Genomic DNA, 19,532 nt, shown 5'->3' with positions numbered 1-19,532 from the left:
GCTGGCATCAACAACAAAGGAGAATGTAGCCCATGTGTAGCAATGGAGCAATGTACAAAGCAACCCTCATGTTACAACAAAGACGTTTCAAATGGAAAGAACAAGAAAACAACAGTGACCATCGACAACAGAAAGTAAAATATTACACAGAGCAGAAGTAATGAAAGATCTACAGTTAGAGACAGAGTCATGCAAACACAGGCAGCAAGGCAGGCAGACAGTGTACCAGAGAAGGAGTGGGGACAGGCTCTTTAGGACTGGTGACCACATTGGCCTTGTTGTTGATCTGGAGAGACAGAGTGGACAGACAGGCAGGTAGATGGAACAGGGCAGAAGTGACAAGGCTTAGTGTCCAAACAGTCACTCCTCAAGCAGCTGCTGTGGAAGCAAAAGTGGGACATTGTGCTCAGGAGTCGCTGTCACGTGTGCCACCCCACCGGGAACGTTTCAGCATCAGTTCAGCCGTCGAAGAGGCTCATCAAATTAACTTCCTCTGATCAAACCTCCGATCAAGAAATGTTATTAGGACATGAGTTAATAGACCGTGGAATATTCAAACAGTATTAGATCCCCAGAGTTCAAAGTTAGACAGCGAACAGAGAGTGGAGAGGAAAAAATGACCCAGTTGCTGTCATGAATTTAATAAGGTAAATGACACTTGTTCTACTAGTTGTCTGTGTGCTGATTCCAGCATGCACCAGGGTAGGGCTGGGCGATATGACCCAAAATTCATATCTCGATATTTTTTAGCTGGATGGCGATATAAGATATATATCTCGATATTTTTTTTAAGCCATAAAGTAAGAACAAAAAGAGTTCTTAGTCAAAGCTGTGTCCCAGATGTCACACAGGCACTTTTATTAACATACAGCACAGATGTACATGAAGAAATTACTCAAAATTAAATTATGAGCATTCATTAAATAATAATGCTCCATAAATAAAAGAAAACAAGGTTGTTTTTGTGCTAAACAAAGAGCTCACAATTGTGCAGTCAAAATGTAAACTAAAAGACGCTGAGCGTAATAACAAAGACAGACAGATTTTACAGCTGCTCTGTTCCCAAGTTTTACTGTGTGACTGATAGCCTGGAGTTTGAAATCCGCTTCATAACCACGTCTCTTACAGGTGCCATTTATGGTCCTTATACACACACAATACGGTAATATTACGTTGATGCACAGTACGTATCACTCCGCGAAGCTCCTCGGTAGCCGTAATGCGCCGACAATCTATCAAGCGGTGCAGCTCCGTAGCTTACCAAAGTCGTACTCAAACATTTTTGACAGATTGCTGAACGCCGTGTACCACATAAAATCGGTTCGCGGCCACCAAGCACAACCAGAATTCATACATAAGGCGCGCTATCAACTTTTGAGAGAATGAAAGGATTTTAGGGTTAGCGCGGTTAGCTCGTTAGCGCGGTTAGCTCGTTAGCATGTTTAGCTCGTTAGCACGTTGACGCCGTCCAGCCCCACGCATGGGGCGATGCGCAGTAACTCGTTAACGGAGATTTGCCGTGTCCGTCTTGTCGCTGCCTGCACGTGAAGCGATGGGGGAGGAGGGGGAGTTGTCTTCAGTGAAGGCGAGGCGGAGTAACGTTGCGTAGAGACAAAAGTGGACGAAAGAGAGGCAAACTTGCGGCTCCACAACTATAATTATAACGTAACATAGACTATATCGATATAAAGGATATTGTCACATCTTATATCTCGTATAAAAATATATCGATATGTTTTAAAAACTCGATATAACGCCCAGCTCTACACCAGGGTACAACAACAGGTTGATACTTCTTCTCTTTGTCTACTGCAAGATACTGATTATTAAAATGTGTGTGTTTGCTTCACTGGCTGGGCTGACAGCACAGACAACAGCACAGACAACAGCACAGACAACAGCACAGACAACAGCACAGACAACAGCACAGACAACAGCAGAGACGACAGCAGAGACGACAGCACAGACAACAGCACAGACAACAGCACAGACAACAGCACAGACAAGAGCAGAGACAACAGCACAGACAACAGCACAGACAACAGCAGAGACAACAGCACAGACAACAGCACAGACAACAGCACAGACAACAGCACAGACGAAAGCAGAGACGACAGCAGAGACGAAAGCAGAGACGACAGCACAGACAACAGCACAGACAACAGCAGAGACAACAGCCCAGACAACAGCAGAGACGACAGCAGCACAGACGACAGCAGAGACAGCAGCACAGACAAGAGCAGAGACAACAGCACAGGCAACAGCAGAGACGACAGCACAGGCAACAGCACAGACAACAGTACAGACAGCAGCACAGACAACAGCACAGACAACAGCACAGACAGAAGCACAGACAAGAGCAGAGACGACAGCAGAGACAACAGCACAAACAAGAGCAGAGACGACAGCAGAGACGACAGCACAGACAACAGCACAGACAACGGCAGAGACAACAGCACAGACGACAGCAGAGACAGCAGCACAGACAACAGCACAGACGACAGCAGCAGAGACAAGAGCAGAGACGACAGCAGAGACGACAGCACAGACGACAGCAGCAGAGACAACAGCACAGACGACAGCAGCAGAGACAACAGCACAGACAACAGTACAGACAGCAGCACAGACAACAGCAGAGACAACAGCACAGACAACAGCAGAGACAACAGCAGAGACAGCAGCACAGACAACAGCACAGACGAAAGCAGAGACAACAGCAGAGACAGTCAGACACAAAGCTGATAAAATGCATCGTTCATCCTAAAGAAAGATTCTCAGGCGCTGTGACTACTTTGATTAAGCTACAGCAGGTTAGGGGACTTTACCAGACATCACTGTGTGAATTATTTTACACGCACACACACAGCTAAAAAGAATCAGCACAGAAAACAGCACAGACAACAGCACAGACAACAGCAGAGACGACAGCACAGACAACAGCACAGACAAGAGCACAGACGAAAGCAGAGACGACAGCAGAGACGACAGCACAGACGACAGCAGAGACAACAGCACAGACAAGAGCAGAAACAACAGCAGAGACGACAGCACAGACAACAGCACAGACAGCAGCAGAGACAACAGCCCAGACAACAGCAGAGACAACAGCACAGACAACAGCAGACAACAGCAAAGACGACAGCACAGACAGCAGCACAGACGACAGCAGAGACAGCAGCACAGACAAGAGCAGAGACAACAGCACAGACAACAGCAGAGACAACAGCACAGACAACAGCACAGACAACAGCACAGACAAGAGCAGAGACAACAGCACAGACAGAAGCACAGACAAGAGCAGAGACGACAGCACAGACAACAGCACAGACAAGAGCAGAGACGACAGCAGAGACGACAGCACAGACAAGAGCAGAGACAACAGCAGAGACAGCAGCACAGACAGCAGCACAGACAGCAGCACAGACGACAGCAGCAGAGACAACAGTACAGACAGCAGCACAGACAACAGCAGAGACAACAGCACAGACAACAGCACAGACAGCAGCACAGACAACAGCACAGACAACAGCACAGACAGCAGCACAGACAGCAGCACAGACAACAGCACAGACAACAGCACAGACAGCAGCACAGACAACAGCAGAGACAGCAGCACAGACAACAGCAGAGACAACAGCACAGACAACAGCAGAGACGACAGCAGAGACAACAGCACAGACAACAGCACAGACAACAGCAGAGACAACAGCACAGACAGCAGCACAGACAGCAGCACAGACAAGAGCAGAGACGACAGCACAGACGACAGCACAGACAAGAGCAGAGACAACAGCACAGACAACAGCACAGACAACAGCACAGACGACAGCACAGACGACAGCACAGACAACAGCAGAGACAACAGCACAGACAACAGTACAGACAGCAGCACAGACAACAGCAGAGACAGCAGCACAGACAACAGCACAGACGACAGCAGCAGAGACAACAGCACAGACAGCAGCACAGACAACAGCAGAGACAACAGCACAGACAACAGCACAGACAGCAGCACAGACAGCAGCACAGACGAAAGCAGAGACAGCAGCAGAGACAGTCAGACACAAAGCTGATAAAATGCATCGTTCATCCTAAAGAAAGATTCTCAGGCGCTGTGACTAGTTTGATTAAGCTACAGCAGGTTAGGGGACTTTACCAGACATCACTGTGTGAATTATTTTACACGCACACACACAGCTAAAAAGAATCAAAGGAACTTTTTAAATCAGACTTCCTGATCTGATCAGGTGGGTAACAGTGTGGGCTGCTAGTTTCACCTGCTGGAGTTTGGCTGAAGTTAGTGCAGCAGTGTGGTCTGATACCGGGGCCATACAAAGGTTGCACAGGTGTTTCACAAACGCACAACTCCCAGTGCCAGACAGTTTGCTGTATCTTGTATCACAGTCTCAGACTTGTAGGAGAGTCCAGGAGACGGCAGTTACTCTAGCAGAGCTGGACCAATATCTGCTCCTTTGTGCAAGCAGGAACAGAATGAGCACTGCCAGCGCCCTACAGCACAACCGCAACAGGCCGCTGGTGTGAAGGCTCTCACAAAACAATTAGACGAAGAAAAAATACAACAATAACTGAGGCTGTAGAAACTGCCAGAGGCTCACAGGTTTGGTCATGAAGCCTGAAGATATATCCAGATTGTACTCTTGGCTACAAGGCAATCATATCAGAGGCAGACAGACCAGAGCTCGAACACTCGAAGAACATCTGGGAGAAAAAGAAAAGAGAAAAATACAAACGCAGAGTGGCTGGTGGACATAAGACCAGAGAACAAGAGCCAGTCAGCATCACAAAGGCAGACATCCAACAACAAGTGTCTGGAACGAAGAGCCGGACGGCCCCAGGACCCGACGTAAGCCCCGTCTGCAGCCTGAAGAAGCTAACAGCACTGCTTGATCACCTGACAGGACAAACAGGGGGCTGATTGTGAAGGATCTACACAAGGGTACACATGTGCTGCTCCAAGAACACCAAGACAGATGGGATAAGGAACAGGAAGAGGAACTATCATGGATGACCGAGCCCCTGGACCACACTGGCCTTGCTCCTCACATGCATCACTGACCCTGTTCACCACTGGTTTTTAGTAGATACTGACCACTGTATACTGGGAACACTCCAGAGCTGCAGTTCTGAGATACTCTGTCCAACGTTACACTTTTTGCAGTTCAGTCACGGCCTACTACGCCCCGCCTACTAACAGGAGTGATGAAGAGATAACAGAGTTATTGATTTAGTGTAGCATGATTCAGATATTTAGCATTATTGCCTTCACCCGTCAGTGGTGTCAAATGAGCGAAATATGGTAATTTAATTTTAAACGGCATTAGTTGTGCCTGACAGCACACGGTCACTGTGGAAAGTTGTTTTCCTTGTGCGTGCTTTTGTTTCAGAAATGTGGAACATGCGTCACATTTACACACCACGGAGACGCCGACTTTAAGAAACCCCGACAACGAAACAATCAGATCACATCAACTCCACGTCGACGTGAAAATTCAACGAATCTAAACCACAACTATGCACACATTCAGAATCTATGGTTTAAGCTGTGTCATCTACTGTGCCAGTGTCTGCGGTTTAGTCTCGGCTGGGGACACACTACATAACTTTATTTAATGCTGACAGTGGAACTCCTGGTTTTAACGTCCACGTGGGTCAGGAATGGGAATCTGTTCCCATCTGTGCAACAAAGCAAACAAAAGAGTTCAGCGTGAAACTAGCATCACTATAAGCATTAATCTATTCAACACTGCTGTATGCAGGAGAAGAAGAAAGCTACAGATTGTGTACATAAGTGGCTATTTGGTCAGCAAGCAGTGGTTATGAGCTCAGGTCAGCCCTGCACACCAGAACAGGTGGACCTCACACAGAAAACTTTAAAACGTTATTTTTGTTTTACATAAAAACACTAATTTTTAGTATTTCAGAGGTTTCAAACCTAAATCCTACATTTTCTGAATAAAATGTTGAACACGGATTCAAAGGCATCTCTGACTTTAATAATAACAATGATAAAGCTGCTTTGACACATTCAGCCCAAACTATAGTGTTTCTGTGTCGTGAGTCATGCAGTGCCTCCCCAGCCTCAAGCAGCACTGTGATTGTGGTGGAAACACAACGAGGTCTCTATTGCCAACTACTTCAAAAGCTGGTCTGGCTACCAAAGCAGCAGACGTACCCCCACGTGCTCTGCACTGTCCGTCTTCCTTTTCTGCGTGAACACAGGAAACGTCGTCTTTGTCTCATTGTGAAACGTAACTCACATCAATCCACTGCATATTCATTTGTGTCCAAAGTAGTAAATGAAACCACACGATGGTGATTAAAATGCATACTTAGCAAAAAGCACTTCCTTTCACATAATGCAACAAGTCAAATTCATGAAACCAGCAACACGTTTTTAACAGGTCATGAAGACAAGCGGACTACCACAGGCAGGAACACGAGTCCCTCTGACAGGCTGGACTGTGCTTAAAGGGAAACCAGAGCTATTTAATGAGCCTCAGAGATGATGCAGCACATTTCACAGAACTGTCAAATCAAACAACAGCAATGCTGCGGAGCTCTGCAGAGCTCTGCTTCCTCTTTCTTTCTCACTATTGAGCACACCGACAACATCGTTGTGTCTGGGATTTGTAAACATGCTGTTTTGCCCTACTATAAACCGTATCCACAGTCCCCAACACCTACAGAACCTGCTAATGTAATAGAAACTCTAATTGAGATACTGGGTAAAGCAGCATAGCCTAGCATACCAGCAGCAACCAAGGAGGATGACTCTCAAACGGTCAACTGTCCATATACGTACGATGACATAAGTACTACTGACCTCCATCAATGCTGGAGTCTCAGGAGCTGGAGCCAATCCCAGCTGTCTTAGGGCAAGAGGTGCAAGGCACACCTGGACAGCTAACTGCTAACACATACTCACACATTCACACGCACGCCAAGTTAGAGTTTCCAGTTAACCCCGCTGCCTGTGGACTGTTGGAGGAAGCCGGAGTACCCGGAAAGCACCCACACAAACACGGAGAACATGCAAACTCCACCAGCCTGATGGTGGAGTTGAACTCAGAACCTTCTAGCTGTGAGGCAACAGCGCTAACCGCTGTGCCACCGTGCTGTTTCAGATGCACATGAGTTTATCTTCATGTTGAGTCAACACAGTGAAAAATGACGAACTACCTGTGACACCTGGTAGGACGGATGCATGTCTGAAGACAAGCTTCATTAATGTCCATTTTGTTGACAGTATTCAAACATGAGAGCAAACCCACGGGGGTCCAGTGGGGTGTGCAGTACGACCTGCTGTCAACAATAAGGTACATCTGTAACCTGGAGTGTGACGGTACTTACTTTGACACCATCCGGTTTTTTATTCAGCAGGCTCTTGGCTGCTGTGGAAACAAAGACAACAATGGGAGGAAATCAGACGCCAGCTGAACAACTACACAGGCACATGCAGCAGGTCCATTCAAGGCGGCCAATGACTAGCAGCCTCAGAGTGGCCCTACCATCGGAAGCAGAAGAGGAAAAAGCAAAGTCAGGAGACAAAAAAAGCCCAAAGAAAGCAGTAACGGAGACGGGAGCATGCGGTTAGATTCAGCTGGTAAAACCTCAGGAGACACGGAGCACATTTAGAGGAAACTCTGCTCTTTCAGCAAGAACACCGAGCAGCAACTCTGAGCTTCCCTCACGTATTTGTGGCCGGTTAATGAACTTTACAGTCGACATGCAAGGACGCTGTGAGACATGAAGCAGGTGATTGTAGCGGCAGAGGTAAGCAGTTTGGTGCATCGTCTGTCAGGGTGAGACTAAATCACAGCACGTAGAGTGACTGATCGAAGCTTTGCAGTGACCAAAGCTGTCTTTTGGCGGCCATTGAAGAGAAACGTCTGTCTGGGCCAGTATTTAAAGGAGATGATATAATTACGAGTCTATTTAGGAGCAGCTGAGCTTTAAAAGCAGGAACTTTAATACGTTTTTAATGACTTTGCATCGATACGTGTCGAACTTTATATCAACAGCAGATCCTTTCTTTGCTGCTGTGAGATACACATGGAACAGATCCATCACATAATCAATGCTTTCTGTCTGCACACAGCAAACTTTTCCCTTCTGATCAATTAAAACACATCAAACTTAACTGTTTTTATATCCCTGTGAAGTTTTTCTATTGAAATTACATCATATTTACACACATTGAAAGGATTAACTCCAACATGTGATAGTTCCGCTCTGTCAGTGGGTCTAATATATTTTATATGTATATTTAACGATACAACATCTGACTGGAAGCGAGAGACGTCTGCTCCCCTCTGCAGTCAATACTGAGGACGTTTCTCACACTTAGTCTGCAGGATGGCAAAGGCCTCGTAAACCAGCTTTGATTCCTCTACAATGACCGCTAATGCACAAACTGACCCACAGTGGAGTTTTGGTAGACACACATGCCCGGACTCAAACCTGGCAGTGTAGCTCAGCGCTGCAGAGACGTGCTAGCTACAGCGAGGACTCTTACCTTACACACGAGTTACCACACGAGGAGGAAGAAAGAAAAACAAAGGTAAACAGAGGGATCGCACTCACAGCTGAGACAGAAGTGGAATGAGCAGCTTTCCTGTCATTAGTCATAAACACAAATCAATACTGGTTCAGTTGAAATGGTTCGCCCTTTAAAGGCACCCGTGGACGGCATCGATCTGCACGCTCGATGGGGAGCACCGAGCTTAATGGGCTCTAAAGGCCAGAACATCAGGACACAGCAGGACTCCGAGGCAGCACCTCAACATGTGAACCACACATGTGAACGGCATTATAGGGAGTCGCTACAACACGGGCCATGACTGGCTGTCAGCCTTTACTCCAGGTCGTACCTGAGAAGTTTCGAGTGGCGAGCATCGTTGTCAGGATGGCACCCTGAGGAGAGAGATGGACAGGGGAGCGTCACAGCAGGATGAGCATGCTCTGGTTTTCAGGGTTTTAGATGTGCACCGCTCACTGCCGCCGCCTACCTTGAGTTTCCTCCTGGCGTTGAATTTCTTGAGGCACTCCACAGTCTCCTGTCTGTGCATCATGGATGCTACAGTGGAGCGTTGCTGTGGAAACACACAGGCAGTGTCACAAGCTTAAACGCTACTACACAACCTGCCCGGGTTAGGGAGCGCGACACCTACGCAGATCCAGGGGTGTTTGAGTGCGTCGGTGGCCGTCACTCTCTTGGCTGGGTTAATGGTCAGCATCTTATTGATCAGGTCTTTGGCCTCGGGGGTCACCGTGTCCCACTCTGGGGAGGGAAACTGTTCAACGACATCGTGAAAACCATTTGGAGTTTAGCTAACCGTTATTGTTAAAAGGAACACATTTCTCTGCACGTGTGCGTGGCTGCACGGTGTAACTCACATCATACGCCCCAGCTTTGATCTGCTGGTACAGCCTGTGCTGGTCCTCGTCCCAGAAGGGAGGATAGCCCACGAGTAAGATGTAGAGGATCACTCCTACGAGCAGCGGAAACCACAGTTAACCGAGAGCTCACGTCTTTACTAAAGCAAACCGAGCCTCAGGAAAAAGGCCGGCTTGTGTTCACTAACGTCACACCAGGACAACCTGTTTGCATTCAGCTGTTTCTAAATGAGCAGCAGACAAAGTCAAACAGCTGCTGTTTGTGTAAATGCAGACACACTGAGCGCTTCTGTTTGCTGGTGTTACCAGGGACGGGCTTTTTAATTGGCCGTCTGCCTGCAAAAGATGAAAAGGACCCGTATCTGCCGCTACGACCACAAACAACACCGCCCTTTGTTGCTGTGGTCTGAGTCAGGACAGGTGTGCTGCACGCATGTGTTTCCCACAGCTGCAGCCAGATGTGCTGCTTTCACTAGTGAGAGCAGTGATTAATCCAAGAGGCTGCCACAGAGCAGCACACAGGACAGAATGACACGCTGCTCGTCTCTTACCGCAGGCCCACATGTCCACTGGCTTGCCATAGGGATCTTTCCTCAGCACCTCTGGAGACAGGTATCCTGGTGTCCCAGCGAAACCTGAAACACAGACACACAAGTGAAGCTTGTACAGACGACCCACAGCTCGTTACCTAAGCAGGTAGGACCAGAGGCCTCGTAAAGCAAGGTTTAAGAGCTGCAATCAAAGCACTCTGCACCAGGCGTGTGCTTTGGCTCACACACGCTCATGGGGGACGTCCAACTGGTACTTAAGTTAGGGCATAAAATGAACTGGTTCCAGATGGAAGCTGGTGCTGGGGGAACAGACTAATTATCTCAGAGCTCCACAGAGACTAGATGGAGACAAGTAGGCCAGACCTCCACCCTGATGCAAGCCGGCAGCAGTGGAGCACCTCGTCTCTGTGGGGTATTAGGGTGTGCTGACACAGTGACATCGTTGGAGAGCAAACGCCTGACAGATGTACCGGCTCGTGTGTAGTTACACAACATATTGATAGACTGCACCTGTGCAAAACATCTAACCTGTGTGTTATGTCATTAGTTTTATCACCAGTATTTAGACACATCCCACAATCACAGATTCACTTTGATGGGATGAGTGCACACTGACATCTTTCTTGACATTCATGTTGGGCTTTAAAACAGTCAGCTGATACATGAAGGTCGCAGCGCTGACACAGGTAAGTCACGCTAACACGGACCAAACTGAGGTCACTCACCGAACCACGCCTGCTGATCTCCTTGAACCTCGATGGCCAGGCCGAAGTCTGCCAGCTTGACTGCAGCGCCCTTCAGCTTGCTGGCTAGAAGCAGATTCTCTGGCTTGGAGTGAAGAACAGGAAACATCAGCATCCTGCAGCGGCTCAAGACAGGACTTTACAATGAGGCTCAACATGAATCAAGACTTTGGTTGCTAGCAGCTAGTAGGAGGGGCTATCACAGCATCATCAAGGACTGATGTCAGAGAGCGTCCGGGACAGACTAATGGCTGGGCTGGAGGCCTCTGCACACAAACTCAGCACTGACTCATGCTGAGCCCGATCATAATCAGCCTCAGTCTGAGGTCGCTTCAGCCCGGCTGCACGACTCTTTCAATACGAGCGAGCCAGGCGGGGCGTGAGAGCGGCCGCGGAGGACACGTGAAGCGCTCGTCAACATATTCAAAGCAGCACACAACAACAACACAAGCTGCTGTTGATCACAACACAAGCTTGTTGTCCAACCACACCTCAGCGTCAGTGAGAGCCAATCACTCATCAGACGGAGTTTGTGGACGACGCCCACACTGAGCTGAAACATGACAGCAACACCTGCACTCTGATCACAATCACTGTGTCATGAACATGCTCATCTCCACCCGGCTGACGACATCAGTCTGCCACAGGTTCATCCTTCAACAGCTGCATTCACACATCCTAGGTTCATTTTCCCGTTCATCCTCCTCTCAGGTATCTGAGCCCCGCCCCCTGATGTCCCCGCCCCCTTTAATGTTGGCTGATGTGTCTTTGACCTCCAAACACCGGGTCAGCCTGGCCCTGGTCTTTCCACCTCTGGATGCTGACTGCAACCGTCAGTCGTTTGGAAATTCTTCTGTAACCAACCAGTAAGAAACTGGTAAAGGTGTTGACAGCTCACTGGTTTTGGTTATATACGTGACACCTTGGCAATGAGACACCTTTTAACAGGCCGGAGTTGGGACCAGCTGATTGGAAGTAAATGGTGGGATTGCATCTACAGTTTCCTTTGCACGTGTCGACTAGATGGTTTTAGCAACATCAGGTCAACATATTTGCCATCAGTGCATCACTGATATTCTAACCTGCAGTATTTCAAGCCCACACTCGCTCCAGGTCCCATCCAGAGGTCACGGATCAGCTGTCAGTTGTTACAACGCTGCCATCTCCCACCGGAACAACAGGCCGTTACGCCAGGCTGCTGTTCGCTGACTTAGCTCTGCTTTCAAAACGCCACTAACAGGCAGACTAATAGAAACTGCTGGACTTCCTGCTGCCACCTGAGACTTCCTGTCGGACCGTGTACAGAGTCAGCGGGCCTCCTCTTTCACCGGGTGTTTAAGCTGCTGCCGTCGGGCAGGAGATTGGGGCTGCTGAGGCCCTAATCAGTGCTAACAGCTGACCTGAGTGGATGCCTCCCTGGACCTTTCTGGGGGTAACAACAACAATATTTATAACAAGGTGCAATAAACATGCACTTTTTTAGTACTTAAGTTGTCCTGTCCTGCTGTACGTAGTGCCGACGTGGGACAGGTCTCCAGGTTCACTGCACGACTGTGCAATGACAATAAATCTCTCTGAGGGACAAATCCTGGAACCACGAGATAAGAGTCACTGTGATGCCAGAGCCATGAGCTCTCTCCATCCTCGTGCCCACTGGTATATACTAACTGTAGCACACTGCTTTTCTGTACTCACAGTCATCCTCGCCCGCGGAGGCTAACGCTCAGCCACTGAGAGCTCCTTCTCTTGGTTAGCTGAAACGTAAACCTCCGCCCTGTGGAGAAGGATGAGGGCTGCTTTCCACCTTCATCTCACTACCAGAGGAAACACACCTAGAGCACACCAGTGCCTCCTTTGATATCTGACTGCACTGGATCCTTATTGATTCTGTATGCTCAGAGCTGAGGATCTCCCACAGGAAAAAGAAGCTTCTCCTCGGTCCACAGACAACTCTGACACTCACTTCTAGTGGATATTGTGTCGCACACCCTGACTGTGCTTGATAATCTATTTATGATCTCTCAGATGGGGCCATATGGATGGAAGGCCCCCAGTGTGCTTTAAGGGCTGCTAATAATGGATCCAGTCACTGAACCCTTGAAGCGCCGCCACAGTCTCTAACTGACCTACTGCAGCTCTCAGGCCTGGATGAGACGCATGCAAAGATAGTCAAACGCAGGGCGAAGAACACAAACAGTGATGGAGCCGTGCAGGATGCAGGTTTGTGCCTTTAGCATGCACCAATGCACCAGCACGTCCTGCATTTGTGCACAGTTCACATCAGGGTTTGTGCTCCCTTCTTGTGATAGATTGGATTGTGTCTGACACAGTGAGTCAAAGAGCAGATCCAATGAGCTGATGGATCAGAGCCTGCTCAGTCTGGACTCTGTGCAGCACTTTATGTTGCAGTGCTTTAGAAATAAAGCTGCGATCTTTTACAGCTTTATCACAAATGCAACAAATTACTGAGATTTTCTGGGAGACGCAGAACAAAACTTTCAGAAAGGTGACAAATAAACGAGATTAGATCCAGAAAGCCATCAAAATCCTCTCCGCCTGTGACTCTGAACACCGCGCTTCCTCATTGGCTGCGCTGACATTGGCTGATCACCAACACTCTGTCGGAGCTGTTCGAGTGGCTTCTATTCTTGTGTCTCTGGAGAATATGTGGGAGGATAATGTGGATATTACAAAGGCTGATAATCGGAAACAACAGAGATCAAGTCTTAGAGCGGGGTGTCAACATAAGGCCAGCGCCCCAGAGCCAACCCACCAAAGAACGTCCAGCTGGTCCTCGTGGAGACGGGCAGAAATGCTTCAGCTTCTACTGGCAATGACTCCCTGTGACCAACCACACAGCACCAAAGGAAAGCAGTAATAGTTCCTGCTTTATAAATGTGCACATTTGGTTTTAACTGTGGGTTTACAGTGAAACACAAACAGGACAGACTCTGTCTGCACAAAGAACTTTTCCTGTTATTTCTCACAGTTTAAGCCTCTCACTGACCACAGCAGCGCTGCTTCATCATCACACTCCTTTTTCTTACATTCAAGCATCTCAGGATGTTAAATCTTTACACTGACAGAAAGCCTCCACAGTGTAAGATGACTGCGCTGGATTTATGTGAACAGAAAACATCGTCACTGTGCAGGCATGTGTAACCCAGGACTCTTTCCTACACATCGACCTCCACAGCATGTGTGTGTTTGCACAGACCATCATGTGCAGGAATCGAATCACACGAGTGCACACACACAAAAACGTGGCTGTTTCTACAGCTCCCGCTCGCTCGTTTGTTTCGGCTGCATTTGCTTTTCTTTGTGTTTCTGCAGTCAACTGTGGCAGCTGCCTGGCAACAGCCAATCAGAGTGCGGGGCGAGGGCAGCCGACAGATGCAAAACGTCAGCTTACTGCTGCAGGTAAGCAAACCTCAGACACGCCCGCTTCATTTGATTGACAAATTAGAGCTTCGGGAGCGAACCACAGGAGGAGAGCAGCATTAGAGAGACCGCTGCGGAGGCATTAGTGCAATTACCCACGATGAGACACCACAATGTGCTCAGCGGCTCCACGTAAAGCATTTGACCTGGTTACAGATGCAGAGCTGATGGCTCCGTGAGGGCGTCGTTCCTGGAAGGACCATTCAAATTATAGCCTCACACTGAATTTCCTCAACAGTTGAACTTAGCACAACAATCATTACCCAACAACACTTTTGACACTAAGCAGACGCTGCTCTTTAAAGAAACAGGCGCGCAGCCATTGTTGGTTCCTTGTATTTTAGAGAAATGTTCCAACTTTTGCTGGTGAAGACCAAGTGTTTTGATGAGAACTTCAGAATACTGACAGGGAAAAGGAAAGAGCATAACTGGAAAGCATCAGGACAAAAGGACAGAGAGAGACCGTTTGTATCGACTCACCTTGAGGTCGCGGTGGACCACACCCATCTGGTGGCAGTGCAGCACAGCCTCTAGGATCTGCTGAATGCAGTGACTGCATGCAAACACCAGGGGGCATGGGTTAGTGACGAGCTAACACTCATATTTGTAGCTGTGAGCTTGCTTTGAGCCTCGGGGAGCTGGCGTGTTAGTGGGCGGAGCTCAGTAATGTGGCAACTCGCCGCCCAGAAGCTAAAATTAGCAGCAACTTGAGGTAATTTGGCTGAAAACGGGCCGTTCACTCAACGGGGCTTTTTCTGTGCTGCCACAGTTAAAACACATCCTGGAACTTCATCATCATCCTCACACACAGCTCTCTGCCCGAGCCTCAGAGCAGAGGTTAGATCTGGAGGCGGGGCAGAGAGGCGGAGCTACAGAATAGTGTGGTTTATTACAGGAGCTGACACAGTGTGTCCCTTTACAGGATAATGTTACAAACTTTACTGAAGACAACATGTGAATGAAGCAGTTAAAGTTTGAAGCAACCTGTGACTGACAAACCAAATATAGTGCTGCAGGTTCACTACATGTTTGTGTAGGTTACATGGTTCCTCCTAAACATGGAACATGGATGCAGCATTACAGACATGTAGCGTCTAATGACACGCTCGGGCTGAAGCTACACGGTCCAGACGCACCAACGCTGAAGAAGAGCTGGTTGACCCGTGTGCGTTTGACATCAGGTGACCAGCTCAGGGCCCTGTTTCAGGAAGCCGGTTTAGTGCAAACTCTGAGTAAGTATACCCTGAGTTAACGAAAACTCTGGGTTTTCAGTTTCACAAAGCGGGTTTAGATTAATCCTGAGTGAGTTACTATGACGACACACTCCGTGAAGCTAACCTGCCCCCTAGCAGGTTTACTTCAACTAACCCTGACTGTCTCCGCCTCTTTGTCGGAAACCTGACAGTAGGAAGTGTCAGACATGGCGTGCCCCTTCCTTGAAGAGCCAGTAGATGTTGAAGCCCAAATTCTCCGCAGAGCTCTCCGCCGGGAGAGAGTGATCAGAGCGCGTTCGGACATTTTATCATTTCCTGATGATTTCCTGTGTGAACGTTACCGTTTTTCAGCACAATCTATAATTTATTTGAATAACATCCTCAGGCCTAATATTGCTCATGTGACACATCGCGGACATGCTCTCAGTTCATTGCATATTATTTGTATTGCACTTCGGTTTCTTGCAAACGGGAGCTTTCTGTATAATATTGGTGACGCTGAGCACGTTTCCAAGGCTACCGTCTGTCGGGCAGTCAGGAATGTTACAGTTGCACTGAAACGTCTCCTGTACTCGTCTGTGGTGTTCCCCGGTCATAGACCCACAAGATTCATCAAAGAGGGATGCCACAAAATTGCAGGTATCAGGATGACCAAAACTTAATTCATGATGTGGTGACACTTGAACTACTACTTAAATTTTACATTTATTCTCACGGTTCCCAGGCGTGATTGGCTGTATAGATGGCACTCACATTCCAATCATTGCTCCTTCAGTAAATGAAGGAGACTATGTGAACAGGAAGTCTTTCCACAGCATTAATGTACAGGTACATAGTTCCCTGTAGCATTTCAAACTAACAAATTATTTCATTATAGTAATGGATGCTAATTTGTGTTCTCTGCACTGTGAAGATCACATGTGATGCTGCCAACATTATCACAAATGTGGAAGCCAACTGCTCAGCCTCTGTGAGTGGTGGTGGTGGAGGACCCCCACCTGTTTTTCAGGCCTCCGCTTTTTTTCTGTTGGCTATAACGGGTGACATTTGAGCATACAGAGTAAGCAAATATGTACTTGTAATGTGCTCAGATAATTTCAATAAGTGCTTACAGACAGAAAATTAATGTAGCCTCTAACTGCAATTGATTTACAAACAGACCAAGCACTATGGCTCATAATACAATTACACCTTACCTGTTTGGACTATATTTTTATATTTCATTTTTACTTGCTGCCAGGAACGTTTGGGGCCTGTTGGGTTGCACCTGCGCTCACATCACGTCACAACATAAAATGTATAAAATAACAAATAAAATAACATATGATAAAATAACGTGTTAAATGGGTGGAAATCCCTCGATCAATGTTTAAATTAACACTCACGCATTGACTCTGTCGGCTATGTTTTGCCATGCATGCTCACTTTCTTTTGCAGCTGTCGCTGTGTTACTTTTTTTCCGCAGAATTTGCATGTTATCGGCATATGCTGCCATCAGGATTTCGGCCTCAAGCGCTGTAAAATACATTGACCGCGCCTTCTTTCCCTCCGTCTCCATGGTGACTCGCTTAATCTGTGCTCCACTAATCAGGGCTTTATGTATCCTCGTGCGCGCGCTTAACTTGGGGTTAAAGCAACTCCGCGTTGACTGAACTAATTGTTATCAGCCTTTCTGAAACCGAATATTCCGAGTTGGACAGTTCGGGGTTACTCAACCCTGAGTATCGTTTTTCACTCTGAGTTTTCTAAACCGGCTTCCTGAAATAGGGCCCGGGTCCGTGTGTGCCTGCACAGTGGATCGATCCTTCAGAAACACACTGCAGCCCTTAGTTGCTCCCAACACAATGAAGGAGTGTGCAAACGCTAGGAGGTGCTTAGAGACAGACAGTTGTGGAAATGTAACACAAGCGTGCCACATCTGGATGCAGGCTTGCATAACTAAGAGTATTCTGACTGTGTCGTGCTGAAAGTGTTACTCGTGCAGCACATCCTGTTTGTGAGGATGCTTCAGGTCTGCTCCTGCTTTCATCTCTTAAACACATTTTTATAGATTCAAAAGTGTTAAAAAGCAAATTCGTTGCTTCAAACTTTCTCTGCTGTATTTATGTGTAAACACACTGAATGAATTTGAATTGAACCTAATGATGCTCCACCTTTAGAATCATAACAATGATCATAATGAAACCACACCATCTTTCTCCTCTCTCTGACGAAGCCTGACAGCGGCTGTGTCAGCGCACCACTTAGCAAAGATGCTACATGCACTTGGTGGCGTACAGTAGAGGCAGGCTGTGATGGCGTCTGCCTGCCCCCGCCTGCACGACACATCCCGCCGCCTCGTCTCCAGCCAGCCTGCCCACAACGCCCCGCTGTGGCGATGTGCGAGGGTGACTGGTGGAGGGGGCGTGGCAGTGGATGCAGCACGGCCGAGTCTCTTAACGGTTGGCCCTTACTAACCTTCAGGTCTCTGTGCACTAAGCCATTTGTGTGACAATGATTTACACTTTCTACACTCTGCTGTATGCAGTGACTGTGGAGGCAGACCAGGCCAGAAGCAGAGAGGAGAGGGAGGACGGGTCAGTGTCAGACACCTGGAGCAGCACTGCAGTGACAGGTGAACATGGAAAAGGAACAGTTCAGTGTTCGATGGCGTGAAGACTTTCTGCAGTGCGAGCTGCTGCAGAGGCAGGTCTGTCTTTGCTATAGACGGAAGCAGGAAACAGCTAAAGTGTCAGGAATACAGCTGCTTGGTAACAAACTTTGCTCACTGTCAGGACCTAAAAAGGTAAACTTTAAATATTCTGGATCCTACGGCCGCACTATAAACACAGGAACAGATAACAGAGGAGGAGAAGCACACAGGTGAGACGCACGAGAGACACGAGGACGCTAAACTAACCTACAGGAAGTTTAACGGCGAGACGAGGGATGCATTCAAAGACACGACTAGAAACACGAGCAAAGACTACACAGGCGCAGCGGTGACCATGAGCGATGAATACACTGCAGCATGGACATGATGGCTGCACAAGCTCGGTGACGGTAAACAGCTCAGCTGTTTCCATCCACTCGTCCTGGGCATCTTTACGGGGCTTTGCATTTCTAATGTGAGTGCACGTTTTCTTCTCCTGCAGGACTTTGAAAGCAACGGTGCACGAGCTTGGATTTATTTGGCATTTCTCTACAGTCACACAGCTTAAAATGATGCTTTTAGCCATCAACAGGATTCGGGGATGATTCTGTCGGTATATTTGACCACCGTCACCGATCTGAACATGTTGGCTCGTGGTCCGGGCCCTGAAGCGGAGGCGGAGCTCGGAGCAGCATGTTGTCCTGTCCTGCTGGAGAACCCAGCTGTGTTTCTTACCTGCACCGCTGTCAGCAGAACAGCTCCTACAGTCCGCACGGTGCTCTCAGGTTTAGGAACCTCAGCTTTACTCCTCAACATAAGCCTCTTGTCATCGGGGCCAAACAGCTCTTTGTCCTGTCCCACCGTCAAACTTCATTTTGAAGATTTATCCATACGGACACTGTGTGGTCGGCAACCTCTCCAACCACGGTGGTGGAAAACTCGCTTCACCACAGTCTTAATGGTTCCCAGGTTGATCCTGGACTTCCTAACTTCCTCTCCTCTGAGGGTGACGGCGAGGCTCCACTGAAGTTTGTCAAACAAATCCAAAGACAAGCTACCAGCTGTAGTCAATCATGATGACTACAACACATTAGCATGTCACTGTAGAGCCTCCTGCAGCACTTCCTGTGGGCGTATATACATAACTAAGCCTTCATGTAGACTCTTGGCTTTGTGAGGATTGGAGAAAATCCTAAATAAATTCAAACGTGTGCGTCCAGCTGTATGAAGTCAGTGAGAGAGCCACTCAGAGCTGTCAGCAGCTACGGTGCAGGAACCAGGGACAGTGTTTGACGAAGGTTTCTGCTGCTGTCCAAGCTCATGGAGCCATCTCTATCTCGGCCCCGTTAGACAACCAGCCTGCGTTTGTGCAGGTCTGACAAACTGTGGACAGCACTGTGCAAACATCTTAGGCAGGTGAGGAAAATGCTGTAAAGAAAGAGAGCTTTCAGAAATATGAATGACTGTTTAAGGAGCCCAAACACAGCCGAACTCATCAGGAACTCGTTACTGTAAAGAGGAACAAGCAGCACTG

General features: G+C 48.0%; 1 protein-coding gene across 21 annotated transcripts in view; it reads right to left on the bottom strand.

The window, feature by feature from the left end:
* camk2d1 (calcium/calmodulin-dependent protein kinase (CaM kinase) II delta 1) overlaps positions 1–19,532 on the bottom strand; it is a 78,820-nt gene that overhangs the window by 16,094 nt on the left and 43,194 nt on the right. For 4 of the 21 annotated variants that reach the window (XM_026159729.1, XM_026159764.1, XM_026159747.1 and 1 more), the window contains exons 6-13: positions 14,633–14,705; positions 10,694–10,796; positions 9,969–10,052; positions 9,418–9,512; positions 9,192–9,314; positions 9,030–9,113; positions 8,892–8,934; positions 7,372–7,412 (exon numbers count right to left, since the gene is read on the bottom strand). In XM_026159729.1, coding sequence (XP_026015514.1) covers positions 7,372–7,412; positions 8,892–8,934; positions 9,030–9,113; positions 9,192–9,314; positions 9,418–9,512; positions 9,969–10,052; positions 10,694–10,796; positions 14,633–14,705 — 646 coding nt within the window. Of the gene's footprint in view, positions 1–226; positions 287–6,193; positions 6,227–7,371; positions 7,413–8,891; positions 8,935–9,029; positions 9,114–9,191; positions 9,315–9,417; positions 9,513–9,968; positions 10,053–10,693; positions 10,797–14,632; positions 14,706–17,823; positions 17,897–19,532 lie in introns of all 21 variants that reach the window. The other 17 variants (XM_026159737.1, XM_026159756.1, XM_026159771.1 and 14 more) reach the window with 9 other exon arrangements.

This window comes from Astatotilapia calliptera, chromosome 3 (assembly GCF_900246225.1).
Source record: "Astatotilapia calliptera chromosome 3, fAstCal1.2, whole genome shotgun sequence".
Lineage (NCBI taxonomy): Eukaryota > Metazoa > Chordata > Actinopteri > Cichliformes > Cichlidae > Astatotilapia > Astatotilapia calliptera.
This window is presented reverse-complemented; position numbering and strand designations above follow the sequence as displayed.